At 40.4% G+C, this 27,741-nt stretch overlaps 1 protein-coding gene across 5 annotated transcripts in view; it reads right to left on the reverse strand.

The window, feature by feature from the left end:
• The window catches only part of CRIM1 (cysteine rich transmembrane BMP regulator 1), a 207,945-nt gene that overhangs the window by 57,495 nt on the left and 122,709 nt on the right, over positions 1 to 27,741 (reverse strand). For all 5 annotated transcript variants that reach the window (XM_089923288.1, XM_022574097.3, XM_022574098.3 and 2 more), the window contains 2 exons: positions 18,538 to 18,720; positions 15,891 to 16,088 (listed from right to left, as the gene is read on the reverse strand). In XM_089923288.1, coding sequence (XP_089779414.1) covers positions 15,891 to 16,088; positions 18,538 to 18,720 — 381 coding nt within the window. The remainder of the gene's footprint in view (positions 1 to 15,890; positions 16,089 to 18,537; positions 18,721 to 27,741) is intronic.

Genomic DNA, 27,741 nt, shown 5'->3' on the forward strand with positions numbered 1-27,741 from the left:
ATTTCTTATTCTACATAATGAACACCAAAGTGAGACACACTTGATACCATCCTGAATGAGAGTATTTCAAATCAACATTGCATTTACAGTCCTTAGAGAATAACCAAGAGCTGGTTAGACTTTTTGCAGTTTCTATACAAGGAAGTTCTTGGTGGGGGAAGAGGTAAGTTTGAAGAGTCCAGAATCATGGCATCACAGTATGATTGTTTCTAATCCAAATAAGTAAAGGAGCTTGAGGAAGTGTTAGTGAAATCTGTGAAACGTGCACTGTGCTTGTTAGAGCAGCCTGAAATCTGCGTATTGGGAATTGTTATTATCCCACACATTCTTTAGTTTATGCCACAGTGCTCTGAATATGGAATATATCCTGATGGGTCTTGGCCTGAAGACCAGATGATCCTCATTTAAATCCCGCTTTTCTGTGCTCTTAGATTACACGGGGGTACAATACTGACATGACATGCTAGAGAGTACATGCTCCTCTAGAAGGATGACAGCGATGCCATGTCCTTGGAGAGTTTGGTGATTATCAGTTGAACAGAGGTCCCGCTAAGACTTTTGGAGACAAATGCATCTGCCTGTTGCTGGAAGCAAAGAAAATGGTCTCCTTTTAAATTGGTTGGGCAGATATGCGTTAGTGGGCCTCTTTCAGAAGAGAGAAATGGTCTTGGATCTCCTTGTTCAGGAGAATGAGAAAATGCTTGCACAAAGATGGATTTGGCGAGGGGAAATTCAATGAAGTACTGCTTACAGGATCACCCTGAAATTCCGTCTCATCTTGTATTGAATCAGCTGAGGAATTAAAGAAATACCTTAATGTCCTCCAAAGGAAGAAGGCTTGAAACAGCAGGAATTCATTGTCTTTGGCTACAACTATTTCTAAAGGGAACCCTGGAACCGCTTCTTTGTGGAGAAGAATTCTAGAAATATTTTCTGAGCCTAGAAGCAATAAAGAACAAAAATGGGTGTTTGTTATGTCTATATCCATTTGCTGTTTCCTACCCTGCATCTGGGTGGGAATCTCTACTTTCCTCCACCTGTCCTTTTCCTGAATGATTTTTGAAGACTTTCCAAGTACCTTATACTGTCCGGAAGAGCTATTTTTACAAGAACCCTTGGGATTGTGTCAGGAATGCAGATGTTCAGCACCAATTCTTATCCCAAGTCTTAGAAAACAAAATTCTGGAAAAAAACGATTATAACTTGCAGTAACATAAGCAAACACATATTGGCTCTTTATTTTATGTTTAATTAAAATCAGGGATGGATATTTCTTTCACATCCTAGGAGGCCCAACAAACCCCTTATCAGTAAAAACATTTCCAGGAAAACATTCACGTTTTTCAAGATTTAGAGAACCTCAGACACTAAGTTTCTGAAGAACACCACCAATATTCTACACTGATGTTCAAGTATTTTCTAGAAGCAATTTTATCTGCTTAATGGGGATATTAAGGTACTGTGATCACAATTAATTTGGTCAAGAGTATAAAGTTGAAATGAAAATCATTATTTTAACTCCACGGCCACATCACTAGACCATAAGGTAACATAGCTTTCATTATTCAGGGGGTATAAATGGCTCAAGCAAATCTAAGCTCTATACTTTCTTGCTTTTTGTTATTTTAGTTTATGGAAAATTTTCCAAAAAGAGGAAAGTAAGAAGTTGAAACTCCAATCCAACCTTTTAAGGTGTTGACTTAAAGTTTTAGTATCAGTCCTGTCATCATCATATTGGATATTTCAACATGTTTGGGACAACAACAGAACAAAAAAGAATGTATTTTGACTACCAGTTATTTAAAAATGTGTAATAATAATGTTAATTTGCTTCTGAAACAGTGTATATAATCGCTGATTTTTATTTTTCAGATATAGCTTAAATGAAAATGTTAATAAATGCTTTTTGGTGTCTAATCTGTATTACTCCACCGAACTCCTGGTTTTGAATTAATACATACAAGATTCTTCTCATTACCTTGATTACTACGAGCTGTTTATCTTGCAAATAATACTAATTATCTCCATTGAGAAATATGTGAAGCACCCTTTCTGATTAGCAGCCCTGGGAAGGCTGACAGCCAACTAGTAGCTCTTGAGTATGGGTGGGTGACTCTGGAAAAGTACACTCGTGTAAGGCATACAGAGCCACCGTGCTTAGGACTGTCTGCAGCACTGACTCTGTTAGGAGGGTAATAATTAGCTCTGGTTTCAGACCTGAATCGTCTCTAGGAGTACTGCTGCTTCCCCATGCTGTGCTCTGGGTGAATGGCAGGTCTGGAGGGCCTGGCTGTGGGGGCAGCAGCTGTCTCCCAGCACCCTAGATTCCTACGAATCGTACAAGTGCATGCACGCGTACACAGACACCCACAAACCAAGAAAAGTTTTTCTGGAAAAATCTCTCTGTAGGCAAATTTCTAGAAAACATAGTGTTTTTTTAATGGCAGATATGTTCTTAAATTTCTTTTATAAGTTAAAAAAATTTCATATGGAAGTAATAAGATAAACGAATCTAATTCCTATCTGTCTCTTATTACTTCTCCTTTTGGGATTTATTAATGGTTTGCATACTTCACGTAGCTTTTCTGTGTAAATTCGCAAGCCTGCTTATTTGATTGCGAGAAACAAAGATGAACAATTATGTTGTCTTTTCAGACCTAATTCATGTACTCTCTTCCTTAAGATTTCTTGGTGGGGGTGGGGGTAGGGGGAATGGCTGGACTTGGTTAAGCAATGTATCTAGTAAGTGGGAAAATTCCAAAGCTTCACTTGGTTTATATGGCTAAATATATCAGGCCTCCTTATAGCCCAACAATTACTGGTAGCCTGTCCAGGGCCATAAAACTGGAGATAAAGTTGGCCAAGACAGAACCAAAGGAGATAGCTTATCTGTTTTACTGTGTCTTCATATGTCATTCTGTTACCACAGTTGCTTTTCAAATGTGACCACAACTAGTCAGAAAACCATTCAAATAAATCAGCAAATTGTTAACATAATTGCAGCCTAGGAAAAGGTAAAGATGAAATGTTCCCAAATGAAGCTAGAGGGAAAACTCTATTAATGTAGACAATAAGAAAAAAAAAGTTGAGGATACAAAAATTCCCTAATCTGGAAGTGGGAATTTCCATGGGGTATGAATGTGTATTTAAGAAAGTCTCATTGAGTCATGGAAAAAAATCTCCTACAGTTGGAATTTTCAAATTCTTTCAGCCACTACACATTTATCCTTTTTTTCCTTTGTATATATTTCTCATAACAACACCTACATCCTTGTAATTTCTAAAGTACTTATCTCAGAGCAGTTTCTTTATTTTAAAATGAATGGTGTGAAAATGTTCCCAAGACTTGTATTATTTTATGGGCAGATAGAGAAGCAATATATTTACTTTAGGCCTATTTATTAACTTTGTATGCTTTTCCAAGGAATCTTGGCTGTCGGTCATATTTTTCTTCCTTTACCAACCTCATGTTTAATAGGAAAAGACAGTACTACGATTATGTGATTATTAAAAGACCACAAAAAGAAAAATTAAAAAAAAATTTTAACAGAGAATGGTATATCTTTTTCCAGGAATTCAGCTTGAGAGAGCTCACAAAATGACTGGATTCCAAGAATAATCTGGACCTTTTATACTTGTCTTATATTTTATCCTTATATTATTGTTATTGTTTATTTTCACAGAGACTATATCTTGGTAACCTTTAACTGGGAAAAATGTGCCATATTTATAAGTACATGTGTATATGTGTATCTGCACATTTTAATAGCTATATTAGGCTGGGAGAGGGGTGTCAGATGGTCAGAATTCTGTTATTTCAACCTGCCGCTCTGGGAAATGGCTGAGGACCAGCGGGGAAGGATCTTCACATTAGGGGCAATGGTTTGTTCACTGTTTACAACTTCAGCATCTAGCACAGTACTTGGCCCACTGTCGCACTTAATGAATGAACAAAGAGGACAAAAAGACACCTGAGAACTGAAATTCAGGACACATTTTTTTAGAAAGAGCCCCACTCAATATTGTCCCCAACAGGCCGAATCTATAATTTCCTAACTTTTGTAGGATTGGACAGTACGTTCCTTAGGGTCTTCGTCAAGGCAGAAGTCCCTTGCACATAGTAGGTACCCAATAAATGAGCTCCACTGAAGTAGCAAGCTAGATTTAGAAGGCTGTTGTGAACCTGACACACTAGTAACAGTGAAAACTAAATGCAAGTCCCCAAACCCAAACAGTCTAAAACGAGGTACTCAGTAGCCTATGAAATGGTTAAACTATGATCTACACTTCTGGCCTAGCAAGGCACAAAAGTACACAGAGCACTGTGGAAGGCCTTCCTTCAAAATTCTTAACATAAAATCTGACACCCCAGATTTCAATTATCTGGGTAATCCATTTCTGTGACTACCTCACTCCTTGATGGTGCCAAATAAATAAAGTGTTATTAAAATAGTCCTGAAAATAACCGGGCACTCACTCAACCCGGCAGCTCAACTCGTACTGGATGAAGGATGGGTGCTTGTGCCGAAGGCCCAGCAAATCTGCCTGCTCATTAAGCAACGACCGGCAGGAATCAGAGTGAGACAAGGGAAGCATGTGGATCAGAAGGCACAAGTGTTGATGATGGTCTATCTCAGTGCTGGGCACACTCAGTGGAGACCTGACTACCACTGCTCAGGGCCTGCAGCCTGGCTGGGTGTGAATGAGGCTGGGCCCACGGCAAGCGTGAGGACAGAGACATCTGGGGAGACAGCTCAGCGCTCTCGGGTGGAGCTGTTTCCCCAGGTGGGAGAGGCAGGAACGGACAAGGGGAAGCAGGCTTTCCAAGAGGTCAAACAGCAAGGTCAAAATTCCAGGCCGAGGTTCAGGGAAAACCCGGATCAAAGGCTGGGTCACAAAAGACAAAAATAACAGTAACTGGGGTCTCAGTAATGAGAATGGAGCCAGGAGCAAGAAAAGCCTTGAATCTGAGCCACGATGATCAAATACTTTGACATTCACTGTCTTATTTTCTTCACCCTCTCCCTTCTTACGATAAGGGTTCTAGAGAAGTAATGCCAAGGACATGGACTTGGGGTTAGAAGAATGAGCTTGAGTCCCTGTTCTTTCATTATCTTACACATGATGCTGAACCTCTTTGGGCTTCTATAAAGTGGGAATTCCCACTATTCCTACCTCACGAGATCATCGTAAGACTCAAATAAGATCGTAAAGAGGGGACTGTTCCATAAACTCGAAGTGTTAACAGAATGTTACTTGTTGCTATAATTATTGTTGAAATGACTATCCTGCCTGCTTAGAGCTAGAACTGGTCTCAGATGATGGCTCAGTAAATGAATTATGAGTCCTTTTGCAAGCCTCAAATGTTCAGCTGATAAATGCTCTGACAACTGGCTTGGCATTCTGAATCCTGTCCATTGTAACTTAAGCATCATTTCTATCTCCACTGATAACATGAAAAGCATCTGGGATGTGGGTGGGTCCATGACATCCTTTCATATGGTCTGGTAAGCTTTGGAGGGTGTTAGTGACTGGCCACTGGCGCCTTTCACATCTGCTGAGTTGCAGTCTGAATATCATTGTTTCGACTTTTGACTGTGTCCATGGTGTCTCGAAGAGAAGAGAAATCTCTTCATAATCAGCTTATCCAGTGTGAGTTGAAACAATGCTTCTGTGTGCCTGGCTGACCCCATGCTTCCTCTCTCATGATGGGTGCCTTGCTGGATCTTCGAAGATGAGGGCAAATTCATCACAGTACAATTTATACTGTTTTGGTAGTTTTGCCAGTAGTTCTGCCATCCTCAAGCTGAAAGAGGATATGGAAAATCCATCTCTAAAAGATGTCTTTGATCAGCAAATCTTAGTTTCAGTAAGTCAGTGGTATGAAACTTATGTCAATAATGAGATAATTCAACCAGTACTTTCTTAACAATAATACTGGTGGGGGTGGTCATGTTTGAAACAATAATGTCCTCAGTGTCTCTGTCACAGCACTGCCGAACACCCCTATTGCTTTCATCTGGTCTAAGATCTCCATGGAATCTTTTTAAAACTTGGTTCCCAGAAAGCATGAGAGAGTCACAGTCTTGAAAAGATCTAAGCTTGCTGCCCTCTTTCAATATGCAAGGCCTGAGGCCGGCCCAAACTGACAATTTATTATCTCCAAACATTTTTTTAGTTTCATGAACAAAATAGAGACTCCCTGAACTGCTTTAAAATGTGAGCTGATTTGCAGGGCAATCGCTTTCCAATTAAGCTGAAAAAGAACACCATTTTGTGTTGTCCTTCAAATGCCCAAACTACGGGTGGCAGGACCACAGTGCAAGGCACCGGCGCAGGGGCACCGAATACATAAACAAGCATTAAATATACTTTGCTGGATTCCAAAGCAGACCCAAAGCAGTCTCAAATTATATATGTATATGTTTTTAAAGTGAGGAAATGAGGACCAAGGTAACTTTTAAGTAGAAAGAATACGTTGCAGCCAGGAATGAGGTCGGCACACAGGGTGGACGCTGTGAGGTCCTGCCTGGTTGGGGACGTGGCTTACAGACTCATCTCTCAGTTTGCTCTAGCAGCCAAGGGGAAAAATCAAACCCAGAGCGCCACATGACTCTCAGGGTCCCCAAGGACCAAGCACTTGTTGGTCTTAGAATGTTCTTAAGGATTCTTAGTCTTGGTTCATGATGCTGCAGAATGAGAGCTGGAGCCTTGAACCGAATCTTATTTTCGACCGGCAGCGAGTATTAAATTCTGTGGTCTCCAATGGTCTGGATCCCTGAATTGGGCTCTGTTTCAAACGAATGTGATAAATCCAGCTTCTCTTAGATGTGAAAGTAAAATTCACTGGATGTGTAAACAGGTATCCTGTAGACATACATGGCAAGTGAAAACTTGGTCAAACTGCTAATAATTCAACTCGAATTGAAATATGTGTAAAATGCAATGCATCACTATCCTCTCATGTTTCGAACAAATTTCAAAAAAGTTCTAACTGTTCATTATTGCTTGTCCCATATCAAATTTGGATTAAACTGATGGTATGACCCCAGACCAAGATCTGGCCCTGCCAAGCCCCCGGGTAACAGATTTCCCAACCTGCGTGATGATGGACAGTGAGCATTTTGGGAGTCTAAAATGCAGAGGATAACAGGTGGGTACGATCCAGCTCCCTGACACCTCAGCAGCCACCTGTGACGGGAGATCCATCAATGGGCAAGGGATGTTCTTCAGTAGACATTTTCATTCCTTCGCTCTGCCCTGTTATTTTACAACAATATTGCAGCAGGTATTTTATCTTCAACAATCCGCCAGACACAGCACAGAAAATACTTCAATAGGGCCTTTAAAAACAGTTCACTGGGTTGCTCACCATCTCTAATACTAACCCTCATGTATTAAACAATGTGAAATCATTTTGCTCATTTAAGGTTAAGACTATACAATGAGACAGTTTAAAATGGTACAATCAGAAGTGGAATTTGAGAACTAAAATATTAGAAATAAATTATATTGGAATCACCACCACTTTTTTTTTTTTTTTTTTGCGGTACATGGGCCTCTCACTGTTGTGGCCTCTCCCGCTGCGGAGCACAGGCTCCAGACACGCAGGCTCAGCGGCCATGGCTCATGGGCCTAGCCGCTCCGCGGCATGTGGGATCTTCCCGGACCGGGGCACGAACCCGTGTCCCGTGCATCGGCAGGTGGACTCTCAACCACTGCGCCACCAGGGAAGCCCTCACCACCACTTTTAAAATAGTTATTTCTAGAGGGAAATTATTTTAGTCTAATTTATTTGAAAATAAGTTTGAATGGAACACCTGCAATTCCACAAAAAGTTGTAATATAATAGATGACCATTTAAATATATGCCTCTAGTCCCTAGAAGTCATACAAATACTATGTGGTAAGTGAACTGATTTTTTTTTCCAATAAACACACCAGGAGTTGCACTTACAAATAAGTGTTACTGCTAAAAGCACTCATTTTTGTGGGCTATATGCTTGTGCTAAAATGTTGTTCACGTTAAAATTCTATTTGAAACTTCTCTTCAGAATCGCTTTCAGAGGAAATTACTGTGTCACAGAAGACAGAGTGCCTTTACTTCACTGTCACTTTTTGCTTCTTCTGAAAAGTTTTACCCAGCTAGATCACCCAGCCTTTCCACCAGACTTAGATGTGAATGACTCTGACTATTTCCTAGAGTCTAATAAACCTTTAAAGTCAGGGGTTTACAAAGCTAAGAATTTTCAAAAGGATGTGCGTGAGGCAAGCTGCAATGTCAGTTTCAACAGAGAAGTACCAAAAATATTCTGAACGACGGTATTCTTGCAATAGCTGTACAGTTCCCATATAACTATTTTGAAAGGAAAAACACTTCACTTGGATATGTAAGGCTTGGTTATGTTTAAAAGTAATTTCATTATGTTAAAAATAATTTCACTACTTTATAGTTGGACCTTGCATTGATGGGAACAAATAAACAAGCTTCATATAAAAAGTGCTGTCAGGTGCTTTAAATACAGGTGTGCTGAGACCTATCCATTCCTTAGAATTGAGGCAAACAGTGGAAGGAGATGAAGATGAGGATTTTAAAGTAAGATGGTCTAATAAGCCATGGCTAGTAAAGCAGGACATCTCTCAACACAGACAATGTGATTACCAGTTAAAATGCTAAATTCTATTAGGTTGACAAAAGCTAAAAGGAAACCAATTCTGCTACTTCTGGTCAATGGTTGTACCCTAAAGAAAATGGAATCTTTCTTTTTAATGTCCATAAGCCTTTTCTGAAGGGCATGTCTCTTAATAACCTTCATTAACTTCTGTTTGGTTGCCTAAGAGTTGTCTCTTATCCAAAAAAAGTTTAACACAGTCTCAGTAGAGATTGTGTTTATTTAAGCTTGTTGGAAAAACATTCCTATCATTTCAAGAATGACTAAATATTTTTCATTCACATAGCTGGCATTCCAGACTCTGTTTTCCTGCCTCTGTTGATTAGATGAAAATTAGCAGGCCCAAGTCTGAACTATTAGATTCGATTATGATCTTAGTAGGAAAATTATGAGACTCCTGGCAGTAATGCCCATTTAGGTATGGGAAGTAAACAGCAGAGGAAATAAAGAGGAACCTGCCCCTTGCAGGCCACTTCCACAGGGAAATACTTAGTAGGTGGGACTGCCAAATGCCGGAAAATCACAGGCAAAGGTTTCTCTAATCAAGTGTTTCAGAATCAGCTCTGAACCATACCATTCTAATGTTATTTGAAATACCTAAAGATATTTTAAATCCCCAGAGAAAACAAAAATACTATGAAATTCATTCATGAACAATTTTGGATGCTTAGGTTAAAGGACACCTAGGTTGACACATGGTCATCTGCTATGCATTTGTTACCCCACATATGACCTTATTTGGACAAGCCAAAAAACACACTGTGCTATATTTTAATTTCCACTTATGGAACTAGTTTCCAGGACACTTAGAGTTAAAGGATGAAACAACATGCCTAACAGTCTTTGAAATATTATGAATATTTTATTATTCTTGGCCTACTAATAATAGCATAGTATATGGCACTGAAGCAGTACCACCCATAAACTGAGTTTTGATCCCTGTTACGTACCAGAACATTAATATCATGTGACCCTGTGGCATCTTTGACTTCACTGCCTCTGGGGTCAGCCAAACTATGATTCCTTGCCACAGAAGCAGTAGCTTAATCGTTTGAGATACTGTTTGGTGAGGAAGTATTATGGGCGGGGCTGGAAACATATTTTCTTGTTTCAAGGAATTCCCACCCAGATATGTGCCTGGTACAGACTTTTCCAGCAGCCCAGTAGAAACCTCATTTGAAGGGTGGCTTGATTCAAACTATATCAGAATTTATGGAAAGAATATAGCGCTCCCATAAAATCAGTATTGATGAGGAGGAGGACAGTCTATTTCACAGCTCAAAGACCTCCAGCCCTCTAGAGAACCACAGCATATAATCTACTGGGTGAGCTGATGCTGAAGTGGCTCATTAAATCCACAAGGTCAAGAAATGCCTCATGTCCTCTCTTCAACACTGTCCCAGGTAGGACCAGGATTTCCCAAGTAAGGGATCCAAGACAGCCGGTTGGCAGGAAGATGGTTGATGGCACAGCTATCACATTCCATCCTAAGTCCAGAGAATTAGAAAGACTCCATGGACAGGGAGTCAATTTTTATTCCTCCACTCCAAGAGTTGGTTAACTCCAGGTTAGCAGAATCACGAGGCCTGCCTGAAACCCAGCTCAGTTTCAGACAATAACTCTGCAAATAACTTTCATTTGAAGTTCTTATTATGGAAAAAATCTTTAAAATACTGAAGTAGATAGAATAATATGATGGACCCTCATATACCCGTTACTCAGCTGTGACAATCTACAAATAACTCTCTTATTTCCTGTGTGAATTTGGAAATGGATTTTGCTTTTGTTTCAGAGAAACAGAAATAGTACAAAGGAAAGTACCCATTGTGGTTGGAAAGCACCCAACCACAAGCATGGAATTTATTTACTAGCAACTCAAATCCTAATAATGAATGCTAACTTGTAAAATATTACCGATGTTGTTTCTGGTTCTTGAAAAGTGATACTCTTGGCGTTGGCTCTGAAATCCCCAGGGTCATCAAAACCATCAACTCATCCCAGCTAGAGACTCTGCACATACTGGGCCTAAAGAACACTCAGGTCACAGTGGCCACCTGGGCAGGGTCCAGCCACAGCCCAAGATGAGACAGCAGATCAGATCTGACATCAAGACTAATCAGGGATGATGAAATCCTTATCTCCTGCATCAGGTGGAGATGGCCTCACACTTGTCCACATATCTTGCATTTTTCTTGTTGCGTCATCACGGTCATGTCATTACATCATGAAGCCAGTATTTCCCTCCCCAACACCTTATCTTACTTTTTTTTTTTTTTTTTTTTCTCGGTACACGGGCCTCTCACTGCTGTGGCCTTTCCCGTTGCGGAGCACAGGCTCCGCGGCCATGGCTCACGGGCCCAGCCGCTCCGTGGCATGTGGGACCCTCCGGGACCGGAGCACGAACCCGCGTCCCCCGCATCGGCAGGCGGACTCCCAACCACTGCACCACCAGGGAAGCCCCCTTATATTACTTTTAATTATAAAACAAATGGATATTTTTTTTCATGGAAAATGGCGCCCTGTCCTTAGGGGAAAATGGCACCCTGTCCTTAGGGTCCCTCTGACATTAAGAATCAACTTAGATAGGATTTATACCTGGCATTACTGGGAAATCAACTAGCAAATTATTCTCAATACCTAACTGTGATATTAAAAAAAAAAGTCTAGCTGAAAACAAGGCAGTGGCACTTACACACTCCCAGCGCAGGTCTTAAGAGCAGTACATTAAATGTGACAGTGAGCATTACTAGCCTTGGAGGGTCTGGAGAAGGCCCACTTTAATTCTGTGATTCTGGACTTCAGGGGCTGAACTGAGAGGGGATAAACCACAGTTTACAAATCAGTCTTGGAAGGCTGCCCCTGGGTGGGAGTCGAGAGCTACGTGCTCAATCAGGAGGGTGAGCAGTCAATCTGAAGCTAACTGGTCCAATTCACCTGTAGGCGTCTGGACCCACCGTGTGCCAAACATACTTCGTATAACACTCTGCTTTCTGTTCTCAAAGTGCATTTTCAAATAGAAGCATTTATACATTAATCTTCCTTCAGTTCACCAGAGGTCAGCATCTGACCCCTTTAACAGCATTGGTTAAGGAAACCCTCTACCAGCGTCTGCTGTCTTACTCCAGTCTTTTCCCCCTTCGCTAACTCACTCACTCATCATCCATTCATTAACCATTTTTGAGCACCTACTTACATGACAGGTGCTGTTTTAGGGATTCAAAAGCATACGGTAAATCCTAGCTCATGGGGGACGCAGCCTCTTTTAGGCTACTGGTCAATAAGTGCGCTCTGTCTCAGAGGCAGTATCCTTGCAGGGGTCCAGAGCCAGGGCTCTGGAGATACACTGCTCTGCCACTTCCGAGCTGTAGGCCCTTGGGCAAGTTACATGACTTCTGAACTTTGGGTTCTGTGATCATAAATTGGGATGTCAGTACCTGCACAAGAGGGTAGCTGTGAGGATCAAATGGGCTGATGCTCTTAAAGCACTGAGGCCTGGCTCACAGTCACAGTGTGCAAGAAATGTCAGCTACTCTCATTAAGGGCTACAAACAAGATGATGCAAATGGTGCTAGATGCCGAGGAAGACAATTCTGCTGCCCTCCTTTTTTGTTTTTAGTTTGTAAGAAAATAAGGACATATCTCCCATATGCAAACTTTATCTGATATTCCATGTGTTTCCATTCTAGCTTTTTACAAGGGCCAGAAAATAAAAATAATGCAATTGATGAGCAAGAGGAGATGTAGAGAAAAGCCAATAGAACAAACCATAAGAATACAATCAGTTATAGACTTACAGACTGGGAAGGCTTATCTGTGTACCTGAATTGGGTGTTGACACTAACTTGCTAAGACTTAATCAAGAGAGTACTCAAGTGCCAATTTAAACAGCACTCAGGTACTTGTGAATTGAGTTAGCTGTCAAGTAACAGCATAGTCTTTAAGGGCCCCCAGGTTCACATTCCCAGTCCTCCAGGAGTAACCAAGCACATTATGTTGTCATTTGGAAGGTATGTATCTCTAATAACAACAGCAGTCACAACAAGGTTCTTCCTCCCTGAAGGTCCAAACACACTATATTTGGTGATGCAGTAATTTATTTAGGAAGAATCTAAACCCACAATCCTTGTGTGGGGTCCCTTTCATCAAATTTCAGACTCTGACTATGTACCTTGGGACTGTAGCTAATAAGGGTGAGAGCCAACATTTGTTATGCCACTATGCACAGAGGAATCTACTGTGTATAAACTGCATAAATACCAGTCTTACTGTTTCCTCCAAATAATTCTGGCTGATTATTTATTACACAACAATGCCTTGCTTTTTTCTTATTCTGTCTAATCCTTTGGCTCTTCGGAAATCACTTGAAATTCTATTTAAATAGGCTATTGAATGACTGCTGAGAAAAATATTTTTGAATACTTCCAGAGTCTTTCTTGGATCCTGAAAACTAAGCAATAAGATTTATTTGCCTTGCATTATTTTGTAAGTTTATTATTATTAATAAATAAGTTTATTACAATATTATTCATAGATAATAAAACTTTCACGATCATTAACCTAAGCTGTACATTGTTTTTTTTTATCCCCATGCCAAAAGAATCTTTTGTCTTCTGAACACATCTTAAAATGAGGGTGTCACTGGAGAGTAAACGCAGTTTTATGTGAAACTTATTACTTAACTGACTTTAAAACAAAAACAAGAAACAGAAGATAAATTAGTTCTCTGAGAACTAAACAATGGAACCTTCTGCAAGGCTGAGACCAGCAGAGCCTAACAGCTTGGAATAAAGATGCCAAGTCTGGTGAAGTGAAGGAGACAACCTGAATGTGAGGCTTGAGAAGCAAATCAAGGATGAGTCTCAAAGGCATCCTTCCCCCGAGGTCCTCAGATTCAGGGGAGAGGGCAGGTGGGAGATCACATCAAAAACACCCGGAGTAGCTGTCAAACTGCAAATGATCTCCTCCCCTGTCATCAAACTCCTGTGTGTCCCAACACAGGGCCAAAAGCCAGAGACGAAGAGAGATAGAAGGGAACTAGAAATAGGGGCAGGTGGAAACTGAGATGACCTCTGGGAGCAGAGGAAGCAGACAAAAATGTAGTTGAATCTGACAGACTTCAGTTGATCCCAGCTCAGCCACATATTGGCCACCAACCTTGGGAAAAATTATCTAAATCTCTCCAAACCCTAATTTCTTCATCTTTAAAATGGTATAATAAGGTCTTTGGCAGAGTGTTAATGTGAGGGTTAAATGAAATCAGGTACAAATAAAAAGCACTTACCCCATAGCACCTGAATGCAGACATTCTGTTTTTCCTGGTTTAATTTAAAAGAGCCTAAATAGTTTCTTTGAAGTTTACTAGGAGTTATCCCTTATTTAGCTTTGTGACCGATGTGGTATCTGGATTACAGAAGGTTCTTAATAAATTTTTTGGAATTAATGGCTGACCCAAACTGTCACTCTTTTCTCAAACAGTGGAAGATTACAACGTGACCCAGCTGTTTCAGAGACCAAACTCTAAGTGATCAAACTAACATCTACTTCCTACCCAAACATCTATATGACATAATAAAAAATCAGTTTCTCATACATATAATATATATTCTTGTCTATTTACCAACTGCTTCCCTTCTCCACTCACCACAATGGATATGCTAATGACGACCAAAGATGAGGGCAAAGGGTTTGTCTTTCTTACTTTTAGAAAAAAGGCCCTACTTTTTTTTTAACAAGTTTTTCAAAGTCTTATTTTCAATCTAGACTCAAGACTCATGAAGTTAAAGGGTTATTACTGTTTACTGGATTTTATATATGTTTTTAATTTTTCTTACATTATCATGCACATACACATACTTAAATATACATATGTAAATATACATATACTTAAATACTTAAATAACAGATTGCCCCTAATTCCTAGGGATAGATATTCCCATCTTTATCAGCTTCAGAGGGCATCTTTCCTTGTAAAGCTGACCGTACATCATCAAACATATTATTGCACACTCCTTTTTCCAGCACTGAAACACTGCCTTCAGGGGATAGGAGGAGTATATGTGTGAGGTGGGTGGGTGATTTCCACAAAATTGCTCATCTGGAAGCTATAAAGTTTTGGAGTGTGGCAGCTGCATTCTGAGTAGAGTAATGGTGAGGGAATTGGTGATGTCAATAGAACCAGAATCCTCCAGCTTAAATTTTTATATGATTTTTAAGGTCTTTAATAATTCTAACCCCTCAGAAGTTAATGAAGCCAGTCAGGCAAACTCTGAAGTCTGAGTTGATTAAAGTTTCGGTAGAAGCAAAAAGACTTCTTGACAGAGGACTCAGTCTACTTGACTGAATTTCTGAAAAGACCTGTCAGTTCCTTAATAGCTGTTTTAAAAAATTCTAGAAGGATCCATCTTCCACAAGGAGTAATTTTTGACCCACTTTAGTTCATTTCACTATGCAAATGTGCTTCTTAATGACGGACACTCTCTATTGGAACTGTCAGTATAGATATTCAATCTCTTGTCTGTACTAACAGACATGGACCAAGGATTAAGGCTGACTTGAGTAAGTGTGCAAAGAATCTTCCCAGGATGGGGGAAATGGCCTGGAATAGCGGTTGGGATGGAAAGACTAGTCCAGGATATCTCAGGCTCTCTCCATTAAACAGGAAGAGAGGTAGTGAATGCAGGTAACCAAGACATAAGAAAAAGCCCGAAAGGAACTGCAAAGCCACAGCCATCGTGATATTAGAAGCAGAATGGATGCTCAGGGTGAAGACTCCAGGCAGTGAAAACCACCTTTGATGGCTCCAGGTTTTTCATTTAGTTGCCAGGACCCTTGGGCTTATGTAAGCATTACAAGTTGAACAAGCTATGCTTTGAGTCATGGGTCTTATTTCCAATTTCATTTCATTTCATTGTGTTGACCTTTGGATGTTAATCAGGCTTGCAGTGAACTGAATTAAAATGTATATATTCCTTGACTGTAAAGTATTCAGATAAGCATTATCTGCAGTGGCAAAATAAAGCCCACACTATTCTCACTGTAAATGTGTAACATTTCCCCCAAATGATTAGTTTGGGCTGTATAATAAATTCATCTGCAACTGGTAACAGCATGAAGCAGGCATTATGCCTGAGGAAACAGAAAACAAGCAAGCACATACTGGTAGAAGCTTATCCAACACGAGATATTCGCCAGGGGCTCGTTAGAATCTACAAGGGTTACCTTCACACACAGGGCAGCACTCCCCAGGCACTTTGACGGGGTTCATGCAGCTCTGTCCGCAGGCCGTCGCGACACAGTGGGGTTCTCCGTTGATGCACTGGCAGAACGTGCAGTCGTCCTCCCGCCACCGGTCCCCGTGGGCACGGATCTGACCATTGGCATAGCAGCCAGCGGGATTGTTGAAAGGATACACGGGATCTAAATTAAAACGTAAGTTCAGAGTAAGACTGAGGGCATTCTACATCTTATCTCTGCCTGCACCTAGAGACATTTTTTCCCCAGGTTCTCGTCATCAGCAGTTCTTTTCCAGCTGTGCTCAGCAGAAGCTCAGGGCCACAGGAGGTGTCTCTAGGGGGACATGCAAAAGCAGCGGTCATGCTGAATTTCTGTCCACCCATCCTGACACGGCACACAGGGCAGGGGATCTGAGGCATAAAAACCAATGTGCAGGTGTTATCATTTCATAAAGGTGCAAAACTTTGTGGATGGAGCTGTGGGTTGGTCGTGAGAAAAAAATGCTGATCCATTTTAGGCTCTGATGATGCCTTCTGAGTTGCCAACTTAAATGTTTATTACACCTCCATTTTACCTCCTGTAAAGTGGAAAGAATAATGCCCCATCTAACTTATAGTGAGCCTGTTATTTCTAGGACTAACTGAAGTCTATCTCACGGTGCCTGGAGGCACAGTGAGGTGTATACAGTTCCCTGCTGTGGCCTTATTCAGGACAGGACTGACACAGCTTCTCTAAACCATTCATGGCACTGCTTGTGCCCTGGAGGGAAAGCTGTGAACCTACGCCATTTTTCTCCCCCAAGCTGAGCAGTCAAGCAGCAGCTGAGGCTGGGGAACGTAGGTAGCCAAGGATAGTGTAAAAAAGTTTTCTGAGGTTGCTGACAAGCACATAAATAAAAAATCCCCAAATATCCTTATAAATGAAAGCAACTAGATAAATCACTCAATGTTCTTTTTCAGAAACATAAAATCTGGCCTCAAGAAGCAAGTGCTGCTGTGCTGGAAGCAAAGTCCAGGCAGTTCCGAGTTTGGTCCTCTTTATTCCAAAGAGGTAGTAGGGCATTACAAGAGAGTTAGAGGGCCAAAACTGAAAAGCACGCAGTCACAGCTTCAGAAGGGCAGTCTGCCAGAGATGCAAGCAGCCAAGAGACCTGAGTTAGATAAGACTTTATAAAATTTCTTTATAAAAAATATTACACTGCATACTTCATTTCTACTTTGAGCCTGGATCTGAATTCCAGGAAGTGAGACATAACCGGATCTATGCCCAGACAACTCATTATGATTATTACACAGAGGTCCATATCTATGTTTTTACATGACCAACTGCTACATAGTTTCAGAGACTATTTACACACCGGGGGTAGTAGCTAGGGAACAAATCAATTGGGAAGGTTAAAAGTTTGATGTGACTTTCTTAAAATCCCTGATGACACCTAAAAAGTGAACCACCTTTCTCCCATGTTAGCAAAAATAATTTCTAACAGGGAAGGTGGCCTCCCTGTTATGAACCACTGTTCAATGTTAGGAATGTAGTTTGCATACTCTAAGCAATTTCATATCTTCAGTATTATGTGGTAAACAGAGCTCAAATATTGAAAAGAAATGGATTTAGAAAACAGAAAAAGTTATGGAACATGGCATGAAATTCTGTCCTCCCGTTTCACGTGTGGAAGTAAGGGCAGGGTGAGTGTCAGACATGAGACGGATGTGCCTGACTCCAGACTGAAGGTCTGTGGTCCGGGCAGGACAAGAAAGCTCACGTGATCCTCTTTTCTGGGGAAACAGTGTAGTGCAGTTAGACCAGAGACACAGTCAGGCACTCACTGTTCCTTGCTTCACTGGAAACTCAGACAAGTGACTACTTTTCTGATTATCCTGATCCTTAAAATGTGTGGATTGTAGTATGATATTCAGAGTTATCATTCTGAAATGTTTATTATTTCTGCATAGGAGAGACAGGAGGGTCGAGCCTGTTGGAGGAACATGGACCTATTATTTCTTGGAGGGAAATGCAGAATAAAGAGGAAGCAGGCCCTGGGGATCCTTCTGCCCAGGGCCACAGTGGACACTGTCTGAGCCTTGCCTTGGTGTCACCACCATGCCACACCATGACCCTACTCTCACTACCACACATTTTCAAAGGACAGGGAGCCCTGCTCTCACCTGGACTGGCATGGGTATCGGAAAGGAAGCAGGGTTGGTTCCTCTCTGAGCTGGCTGGCTAAGGTGGTCAGTGACTAGGGCGGCCCTGTCCTAGCTGAGCAATCTGAGGGGAGCAGGGCGGGTGGAATTCTGATGTCAGGATGGAGAGAAAGTCCCAGGACTTGCCAAGGAACTGCTGGAACCACAGAGGAGGAACAGAAAGCACCTCCGGGAAACCTCACGTCCATCTGTGGAAACAGGTGACCGCTGTCTGCACCCAGGGTGTAACTTCCCTCAGGGAAGTATTGACAGTTTCACACAGTCTACCTAGCATTATCGAAGTGCTAAAAGGTAGACCATGGTGACAAAAAACGGGAACTTCTTCAATCTTCCACTATTTTGGAGTGAGACTGAAGTAGGTCAACTGTGATATTAAGTCCCCAAACCATGTCTCTTCTTATTATTCTCTGATTGGCACCTGTCCTTACCTTCACACACAGGGCAGCACTCCCCTTCGGGCACATAGTATCTCTCGCAGTTCAGCTCACCACACTGGGCGGTGAAGCAGATGGAAACACCCCCTTGGCATCGACAGAACCGACAGTTGTCCATTCGAAACATATCCCCATCGCTATACTCCACATTGTTGAATACACAGGCTGGCTTTGTTTCTAAAGGAGTTAAAACAAACATGGCAGATTCAAAGTCATTTCTCTGGTGTCCTTTCATATTTTTCAAACAGCCTCTAGAAAATACTGTCTGACAGCAGGTTAAAATTTGATGGAAATTTACTACACTCAATATAATTTTTTACAACAGAAGCAACAAAGCAATGCAAAGTAAAGTAGAATAAAATAAATAAAACACATCACTATTCTCATCATACCAAGGAATCGAAATTCCTCTTAGTAAAATCTACACTGGCGTCCCCTTATCCCAAATAAAGGTAACCATGTGACCATGAAACACATTTCTGATTTGTGCTTTAAAAAGATTTTTTGTGAAACAAAACGTTTGTTTTGTTAAATCATTCTCTACCCTCAAGTAATGATCCTGCCTCCACATTAGGTTTTGTTCTGCCTCAAAAAATTTATTTAGGCCTTTTAAGAGGTTATGTTCTTCTGTTTCTCCAGTGTTTTCTCCTAAATTCTTTTTTCTATCCTGTTTAACAATCTGTAATTATAATAGTGCTTGGCCTTTAAAAAAACACTTTCTACATGCATTACCTCACTTAATCCCAATAACAAAGGTCTGATGTAGAAATACTTATCCTGAGTGCAGAAGTAAGGAAATCCTGGGTAATTTGCTCAAAGTCACACATTTAGCAAATGATAGAAGCAAAAACAGTAGCTCTTCAACTAAAACCTTGTACTCCTTCCATTATGTTTCAAGGCTATGTTCTGCTAAGGACTCAAAGCCCTGCACTTAACAATTCTCATAATGACACCAATGATTTTAAATTGTTTCTCTGCCCTAAAACACTCTCACTAAATCCATTTCTTAACTCTAATTTTGGTTGACTTAAAAGAACTCCCACCAGACAAAGACATCACAAGAAAAAGAAAACTATCTCTTATAAACACAGAGATAAAAAAATTCTCAAAAAAAAATACTAGCTGACTGAATCCAGCAACATATAAAAAAGATTATATACCAAGTGGGATTTATTCCAAGAATGCAAGGTTGGTTTAACATCCAAAAATCAATTAATGTAATACAACATGTCTATAGAATAAAGGAAAAAAACCACAGGATCATCTCAGTTGACATAGAAAAGATATTTGACAGAATTCAACACCCTTTCATGATAAAAACGTTCAATAACTTAGGAGTGGAAGTTGTTAAACAGCAGCTTGATAAGTGGCATCTATGAAAAACCCACAGCCAGCATCATACTTAATAGTGAAAGGGTGAATGCTTTCCCCTTTAAATCAGGAACAAGACAACGATGTTCACTCTCACCACTTCGATTCAACTTTGTACTGGAGGCTCCAGCCAGGGCACATAGGCAACAAAAAGACATAAAAAGCACACGGGCTTCCCTGGTGAGGCAGTGGTTAAGAATCCGTCTGCCAATGCAGGGGACATGGGTTCGATCCCTGGTCCGGGAAGAGCCCATATGCCGCGGAGCAACTAAGCCCGTGCGCCACAACTACTGAGCCTGCGCTCTAGAGCCTGCGAGCCACAACTACTGACCACACGCCTAGCGCCCGTGCTCTGCAACAAGAGAAGCCCGCGCACCACAACGAAGAGTAGCCCCTGAGCTTCCCTGGTGGCGCAGTGGTTGAGTCTGCCTGCCGATGCAGGGGACACGGGTTCGTGCCCCGGTCCGGGAAGATCCCACATGCCGCGGAGCGGCTGGGCCCGTGAGCCATGGCCGCTGAGCCTGCGCGTCTGGAGCCTGTGCTCCGCAACGGGAGAGGCCGCAACAGTGAGAGGCCCACGCACCACAAAAAAAAAAAAAAAAAAAAAGACTAGCCCCTGCTCGCTGCAACTAGGGAAAGCCTGTGCACAGCAACAAAGACCCAACACACCCCAAAATAAATAAATTTTAAAAATAAATCACGCATATGATAAAGTAAGTAGGAAAACTCTCTCTACTTGCAGATGACATGATCTTGAATTTTAAAAGATTCTAAAGAATCTACTAAAAAACTAGTGAACAAAAAGTTCGGCAAGATTTCAGGGTACAACTGCAACTCAAAGAAATTGTATATCTACACACTAGCAAAGAACAATCTGAAAATGAAGTTTAAAAAAATTCCATTCACAGTAGCATTCAAAAGAATAAAATATTTAGCAATAAATTTAATAAATGAAGCACAAAGCTTGTACTTTAAAAACTAAAAAGCATTGTTCAAAGAAAGTAAAGAAGGCCTAAATAAATGAAAATATATTCCATGTTCATGGACTGAAAGATAATATTGTTAAGGTGAAAATATTCCCCAAATTGATCTATATTTTCATTGCAATCTCTATCAAAATCCTACTTGGTTCTTTTGTAAAAACTGACAAGCCAATCCTAAAACTCATATGGAAATGTGAGGAACCCAGAACTGCCAAAACAACCTTGAAAAGAAGAACAAAGCTAGAGGACTCACACTTTCTGATTTCAAGACATACTACAATGCTACAGTAATCAAGACACTGTAGTACTGACATCAGGATAAATATACAGTTCAGTGGAATTGATTAAGAGTTCAGAAACAAACTCTCATATTTAGTGATTTTTAACAGGGTGCCAGGATAATTCATTGAGGAAAAGAATAGTCTTTTCAACAAACGGTGCTGGAGCAACTGGATATCCACATGCAAAAGAATAAGAATGGACCACTATCATACCATATACAAAAAATAACTCAAAATGAATTACAGAACTATGATCTAAACGTAATAGCTACAACTATAGAGCTCTTAGAAGATAACAGGAGTAAATCTTTAAGACTTTGTAATTAGGCAATGGTTTCTTAGATATGACACCGAAAGCATAAGCAACAGAAGAAAAAACAGTTAAACTGGAGTTCATCTACTTTTGTGCCTCAAAGAACACCATAAAGAAAGATAACCCAAAGATTAAAAAATATTTGTAAATATCTGATAAAGGACTTGTATCAGAATATATAAAGAACAACAATAAAAACAACCCAATTGAAAAATAGCAAATATTTGAATAGAAATTTCTCCAAATAAGATACAGAAATGACCAAGAAGCAGATGAAAAGATGCTTAACATCATTATTTATTAAGGGAATACAAATCAAAGCCACAATGAGACATCACTTCATATCCTAGGATGGCTAAAATGAAAAACATGTAGATAATAACAAATGCTGACGAGGATGTGGAGAAACTGAAACTCTCATACATCGCTGGTGAGGATGTAATGAAACACAGAGTTACCAGAGGATCCAGCAATTCTACTCTTAGGTATAACCTTATCCAAGAGAAATGAAAACATCTATTCACATAAAAACTTGTACACAAATGTTTATAGCAGTGCTATTCATAATAGCCAAAAAAAACGGAAACAACCTAAACGTCTATCAACTGATGTATGAATAAACAAAATGTAGTATATCCATGTAATGAAATATCTCTTGGCCATAAAAAAGGAATGAAATTTTGATATATACTAAAACATAAGTGAACCTGGGGAACATTGCTAAGTGAAAGAAGCCAGTCAAAAAATACCACATATTGGATATGATTCTATTTATATGAAATGTCCATAATAGGTACATGTATAGAGACAGAAAGTAGATTAGTGGTTGCCTAGTACTGGAGGGTTTGGGGGAAATGGGGAGTGGCTGTTAATGAGTTTGGAAATTTGGGGGGGATTGATGTAAGTGTTCTAAAATTGATTGTGAGGATCAAACAATTCTGTGAATACATTAAAAACAGTGAATTGTGCAACTTCACTTGGTGAAGTGCATGGTATGTGTCTCAATAAAGCTGGTAAAATAAAAGTACTTCCAAGCTAAAGAAAGTTCTCCTGAGCTAATGCACCCTGTTTAATAAGATGGGAAAAACCAGATCATGATACACACAACTCTCATGGGCTCCTCTGTCCTAACGTCATTTCTCCATGTCACCTTGGATATTTGAAATATTTGAGACTTTCACTGCATTTTAATTTGAGTATATTTACATTTGTTTTGTACTTGGACAAACAAGTACTTTCTCATTTGATTTTATAACAATCCTGTCAAGAAGACAGAACAAATATTAATAGCCACTTCTTCAATGAGGAAAATGAAATTTAAGGAGATCAGGTAACTTGCCTAAAGTCACATAACTAGTGTGAGATGAGCTGTGTGTATATATTTACACAGGCAGTAAATGTGCATGTCTGAACCTCTTCCGTAGTGTTGGCTGGATATACTATTTCTTTTTTCAGAAAACTCATGTCAGAAAGAATCATCTTATTACAGCTCAGAATTTATTATACTTTTAGCTAACATACTAAGCTGAGCTGGGATTGGAAGAAACTGGGCAGCTGGACCACAAGTTCTAAAGTGTAGAAAATGGAGTGCTTTTTATCAATCAATTTGCATGCTGTGGAAGAAGGCAAAATACTGCATTCTAACAAAATGCTGAGCTTCCATTCAAACTGAAGAAAAAAAGTATTTTAGAAACCAATTAATATTAATTATCAATACTTATTTGCCTTAATCAACCACAGCTACCATCTGGGTGAAGCCACAAATCTTGGTGTGAGATTTGAAGGAGTGAGAAGAGAAGGCTGTGGTTATGACTAAAGCAGCTCCAGATGAACTCGCTTTTACCGTGGGTTGTGCAGAAACGTGAGCGGGAGGGGATGGGATTGACAAGAGTTACATTTCACTAGCTAAGGCACAGAGAGCAAGAGAATGGAATTTAGAGAGATGGAGAGTCCCAGAAAACACAGCCTTGAAAACACAATCGATTCTTTAGGATTAAAAAAAAAAAAAAATCACATGACATAATGAAATCCCTATTTGATGCCAAGACAAATTTATAGAAGCTCTTCAGAAAGATGCATGATAAAAATGGCTGGCAGTGGTCTTTGAGGAGCAATGACCAATTACTTCTTCAGCTGCTGGGGATACATGTGAATCTTAGAACCCTATGGAGTTTACCACTACCTCTATAACAGGACATTTTCCATGGACAGAGAAAAGAATAATATTACAAATAAAATAATTTACTGTGTAACTTGTACCTATCAATGCATAAAATTGCATATGCATTGAGATGAACAAAAGTGTCTTTTTAGGTTTTTTTGTGTCTGCCCAATTAAATTTTATGTTTCTCAGTTCTGGAATATTCTCTTCCCTCTTTAACATATTCCAGAACGCCTGAAAAAGAACCTTATAGACTGTTAATAACTTCTACTGCCTGCCAAATTACACTGATTGGCAGACAGTGATAGGTATATAATTTTAGCAAAGGAAAAGACTAAAATGTAGAACTTCACATCAAATGTGAAAATGGAGAAAAAAATCCAAATAGGTATACTTCTGTTGCTTTTTCTCTTTAATATCTCAGTAGAAAATGGCTAATGTCTTGCCTCTGGTCTCCTTTCACTGGGGGTAAGCTGTATAGGAAGCAAGTGGGCAGACTTAAGAAGTCAAAAGAGAGACAACCGTATGACAGATGAGAAATGTCTGAAAATTTCTCCATAAATCAGAGACAAACTGATGTAATCACAAAGACAGGGTACATGAGCTTCCAGATAGCTACAGGAGGAAAACACCTTTTCTATGGGGGGGAAGCAGGGTGTGTGTGCTAGAGAATACCAGGCAGATACTACTTCAGGATAAGGGAAGGGGAACAATACTTACAAAATAGGACTGCAAAAGACTGTATCACTGTTAAGCAATATTAGCTTGATAAGACCCCAGGAACACAACAGATGCTCAATAAATGCATACTGAGTGGAATATTTCTTTCAAAGTGCCATATTCTCTCCATCACTGTAGAAGTAGACCTTATGTCCCTAGAAATATTACTGAGTATTATTGCTAAACAGACAATGGGTTATCAGAAGTTTTTGTACTAATTTTCTTAACAAACTGCAGGTCTCAGTTTTCTAGGCCCAAATTTTACATGAGGAGCAAGCTGACTTTGGCTATGGCTCTCCTGTGACTGATGGATTTGACATGTTAGTGTGTCTGATGCTGGAAGAGTCAGTTAGTGGCTACAACACTCAAACCATGATGTTCTAGTTTGGATTTCTGTGCAAGTACATTGGACAACTGATCATATCTAAGCAACCAAATGACTGTTTCCATATTCTGTATATGGATGACTTCCCTATTCAAACCCAAATGCCTCTAGAAGTGAGTGAGCTGGGCCAGTGTAAGGCAATAGGGTGTACTGTAACCAAATGGAGAACACATGTCAATCTAAAAGTAGAGGCCAGGGCTTCCCTGGTGGCACAGTGGTTGAGAGTCCGCCTGCTGATGCAGGGGACACGGGTTCGTGTCCCGGTCTGGGAAGATCCCACATGCCGCGGAGCGGCTGGGCCCGTGCGCCATGGTCGCTGAGCCTGTGCGTCTGAGGCCTGTGCTCCGCAACGGGAGAGGCCACAGCAGTGAGAGGCCCATGTACTGCAAAAAAATAAAAAAATAAAAGTAGAGGCCATCACTCAGCTCCAGCTGACTAATGACAAAAGTTTTGCTTATGGGCAGGAGCAGACACAGAACTGTTTCTTGAAGAAGATCTGGGATTATTCAACACTGCTGTGGAGGTCATACTTCTAGGGGATGATACTGATGTCTTCTAGTTTACACAAAAGGAGCTCAATCATACCACCTGTTCCTTTGGTTTCTAAACAACAGGGTTCTCATTCAACCAATACCTCACAGGTCCTCCTTTCAGCCCTCAGTCACAGACCATAACAATCCGATGGGCAACTCTCCCCTCCGCCCCCCCAATAAAACCAAACCCAACAGAAAAGAGAACGAATATTTATGGAGAATGTTCTTTCCATCTATTCATCTAGGCTAATGTTTTCAAAACTCAAAAGTTCTTGAATTCTCTGTGAATATTTTTTAACCTTCTGTGTTCACTGTAACGCTTTTCTTAAAAAATAACGTAAGCATATGGATCACCTGGATGGCAGCTTAGGAGCCGGGTGCTGGCAGGCAATCTCTGTTTCTGCACATGGGGTTAGTTAACATGCAACCCACTGTCTCCTGAACTGGGGTTCCCAGATCCATTCCTACATGTTCCTACATGTTTGGGGGTTTCTCAAAATCAATAAATAGTCCTCTAAGCACCCAGGTTCCAGCCGGGTGTCAAACTCACCTCTGAAAACTGCTTTCGCTGAGGTGTATTTTAATATTTTGCTTTTGCTTTTTATTGAGAAGAGCAGCCAGAGGAAATCTGTTTCCACATTTAAGGGATTAAAGCAACTAAGGATAGGATCTACTGTGTCATCCAGCGCTCTCTTTTCAAGCTTCCATATGAGCAGAGGGTTGCCCTGTTCAGCAGGCTTCTTGTCTCTAAAAATAAGAACTGCAGATCTGATTCTATCTCCTTTTTCACTTTGATGGCCAGGACGCTGGGGGCCTAACTTGACATTTAACTCCAACAATTAAATAGACAGATGCTATGGCCTGCATACCTGTAGGCACTTTATTTTTGCTTTTCATTTTCAACTTTTACATACAACTCTACGGTTCTGATTCTCTTTTCTCATTAATATTTTACCACTATGTTATTGTATCTGTTCTCAGTGTAAAGTTGCCTCAAATCCTTTGTGCATAATCAAGGCTTTATATATATATATATATATATATATATATATATATATATTTTTTTTTTTTAAAGCTACATATATATATGTGGCTTATTAAAATATGTATATATAAAATAGACCTCTGCTCATCTGGGCAATGATAATGAATTTTTGATATGTAATATCCTCTAATGGTGACCTTATGACAACAGTAAGATTTTCCCAGGGCACCAGTTGCCAAATAAACAAACAAACACATACACTTACATACGAATATATGTATGTGTGGAGGGGAGGTGTGTGTATGTGTGTATGTATATGACAAAAAAAGTGAAATACAGGCTTTGAGACAGAATTCCATACACTATTCTGTGGGATTTTGAATCTTCAGAGGACTGTAGTTTCTAGTCTCATCTACAATTGAATGACTAATATAGAAATAGACACACTGTAGCAGGACACGAAATAAAGCAAAGATCACCCAACCAATTTATGGTGGCAAGAAACAGGCAAACACCAGAAATCCTGTGACTGCTTTGTCATCTCAACATTTTCTCACAGCTGAAGGCAAGTCCTGTTCCTGAAGTGACTTCTATAAATGGGCTCTATAAATGGGGGCAAGGGCACTGAGGGGGCGGGGGGCAGTTATCAACTGTCCAACCGTATCACACTGGGGAGAGATGTAAAGTTAATGTCCTGATGAGAAAGTCATGACACTTGGGTTTCTATAATCAAGAAGCAAGGAAAGAAGAAAGGCACTCCTCTAGAGGTGATATTTCCTGGGGACAAGAGACCTAAGATTAAAGCGTAGGGCAGTAAAGATGGTGAATTCCCACAAAGTAAGCCCTCTATGGGCTGATAATTAACAGCCACTCTAGAGGGAACTAAGATGATATGAATCAGATCACTTGCTCACTCACCCACCCAACTACGCATCAGAAGCTGGGTGCACTCTGAGAGGCAGGCAATGTGCTAATAACACAGACACAAGGATAGATTCTCTGTTCTCTGGCAGTTCAGATTCTAGCATGAGAGAAAGACATGCAGAGGAATGAATACTGGAAGGAAGCACATCTGAGATGCTGGGAGCCCAGGACAAGAACCAACTATTTCTGTCTCAATGGTACAAGTTAAATATTCACAAAATGTCACCTACAATCAACTAACTTCAGCAATACCAGAGGCTTGGCCATTTGCTGGTGGTTAACAGACATTACTACTGGCTGGATAATAACACGGGTGGGGAGAAGCACTGAGAAGAGATTTATGCACATGGAACTTTTCCTGCGCCTCTCCCTGCATGCTTGTATTTATAAAGGTCTTTAAGTCAGGAGCCTCCCCTCACCTTCTCCATCCCCCTGCCATGTCCAGAACAGCATCTTTGGATATGAACAGGAGGTGGGCACACAAAATTATAAAGACTATTTGCTCTTGAGGCACAATTTCAAGTGCTTCACATATAAAACCT

The sequence above is a fragment of the Delphinapterus leucas genome, chromosome 13 (genome assembly GCF_059928025.1).
Source record: "Delphinapterus leucas isolate spDelLeu-1000000601 "Yukka" chromosome 13, BTC_Dleu_Yukka2, whole genome shotgun sequence".
In the NCBI taxonomy this organism is placed as follows: Eukaryota; Metazoa; Chordata; class Mammalia; order Artiodactyla; family Monodontidae; genus Delphinapterus; species Delphinapterus leucas.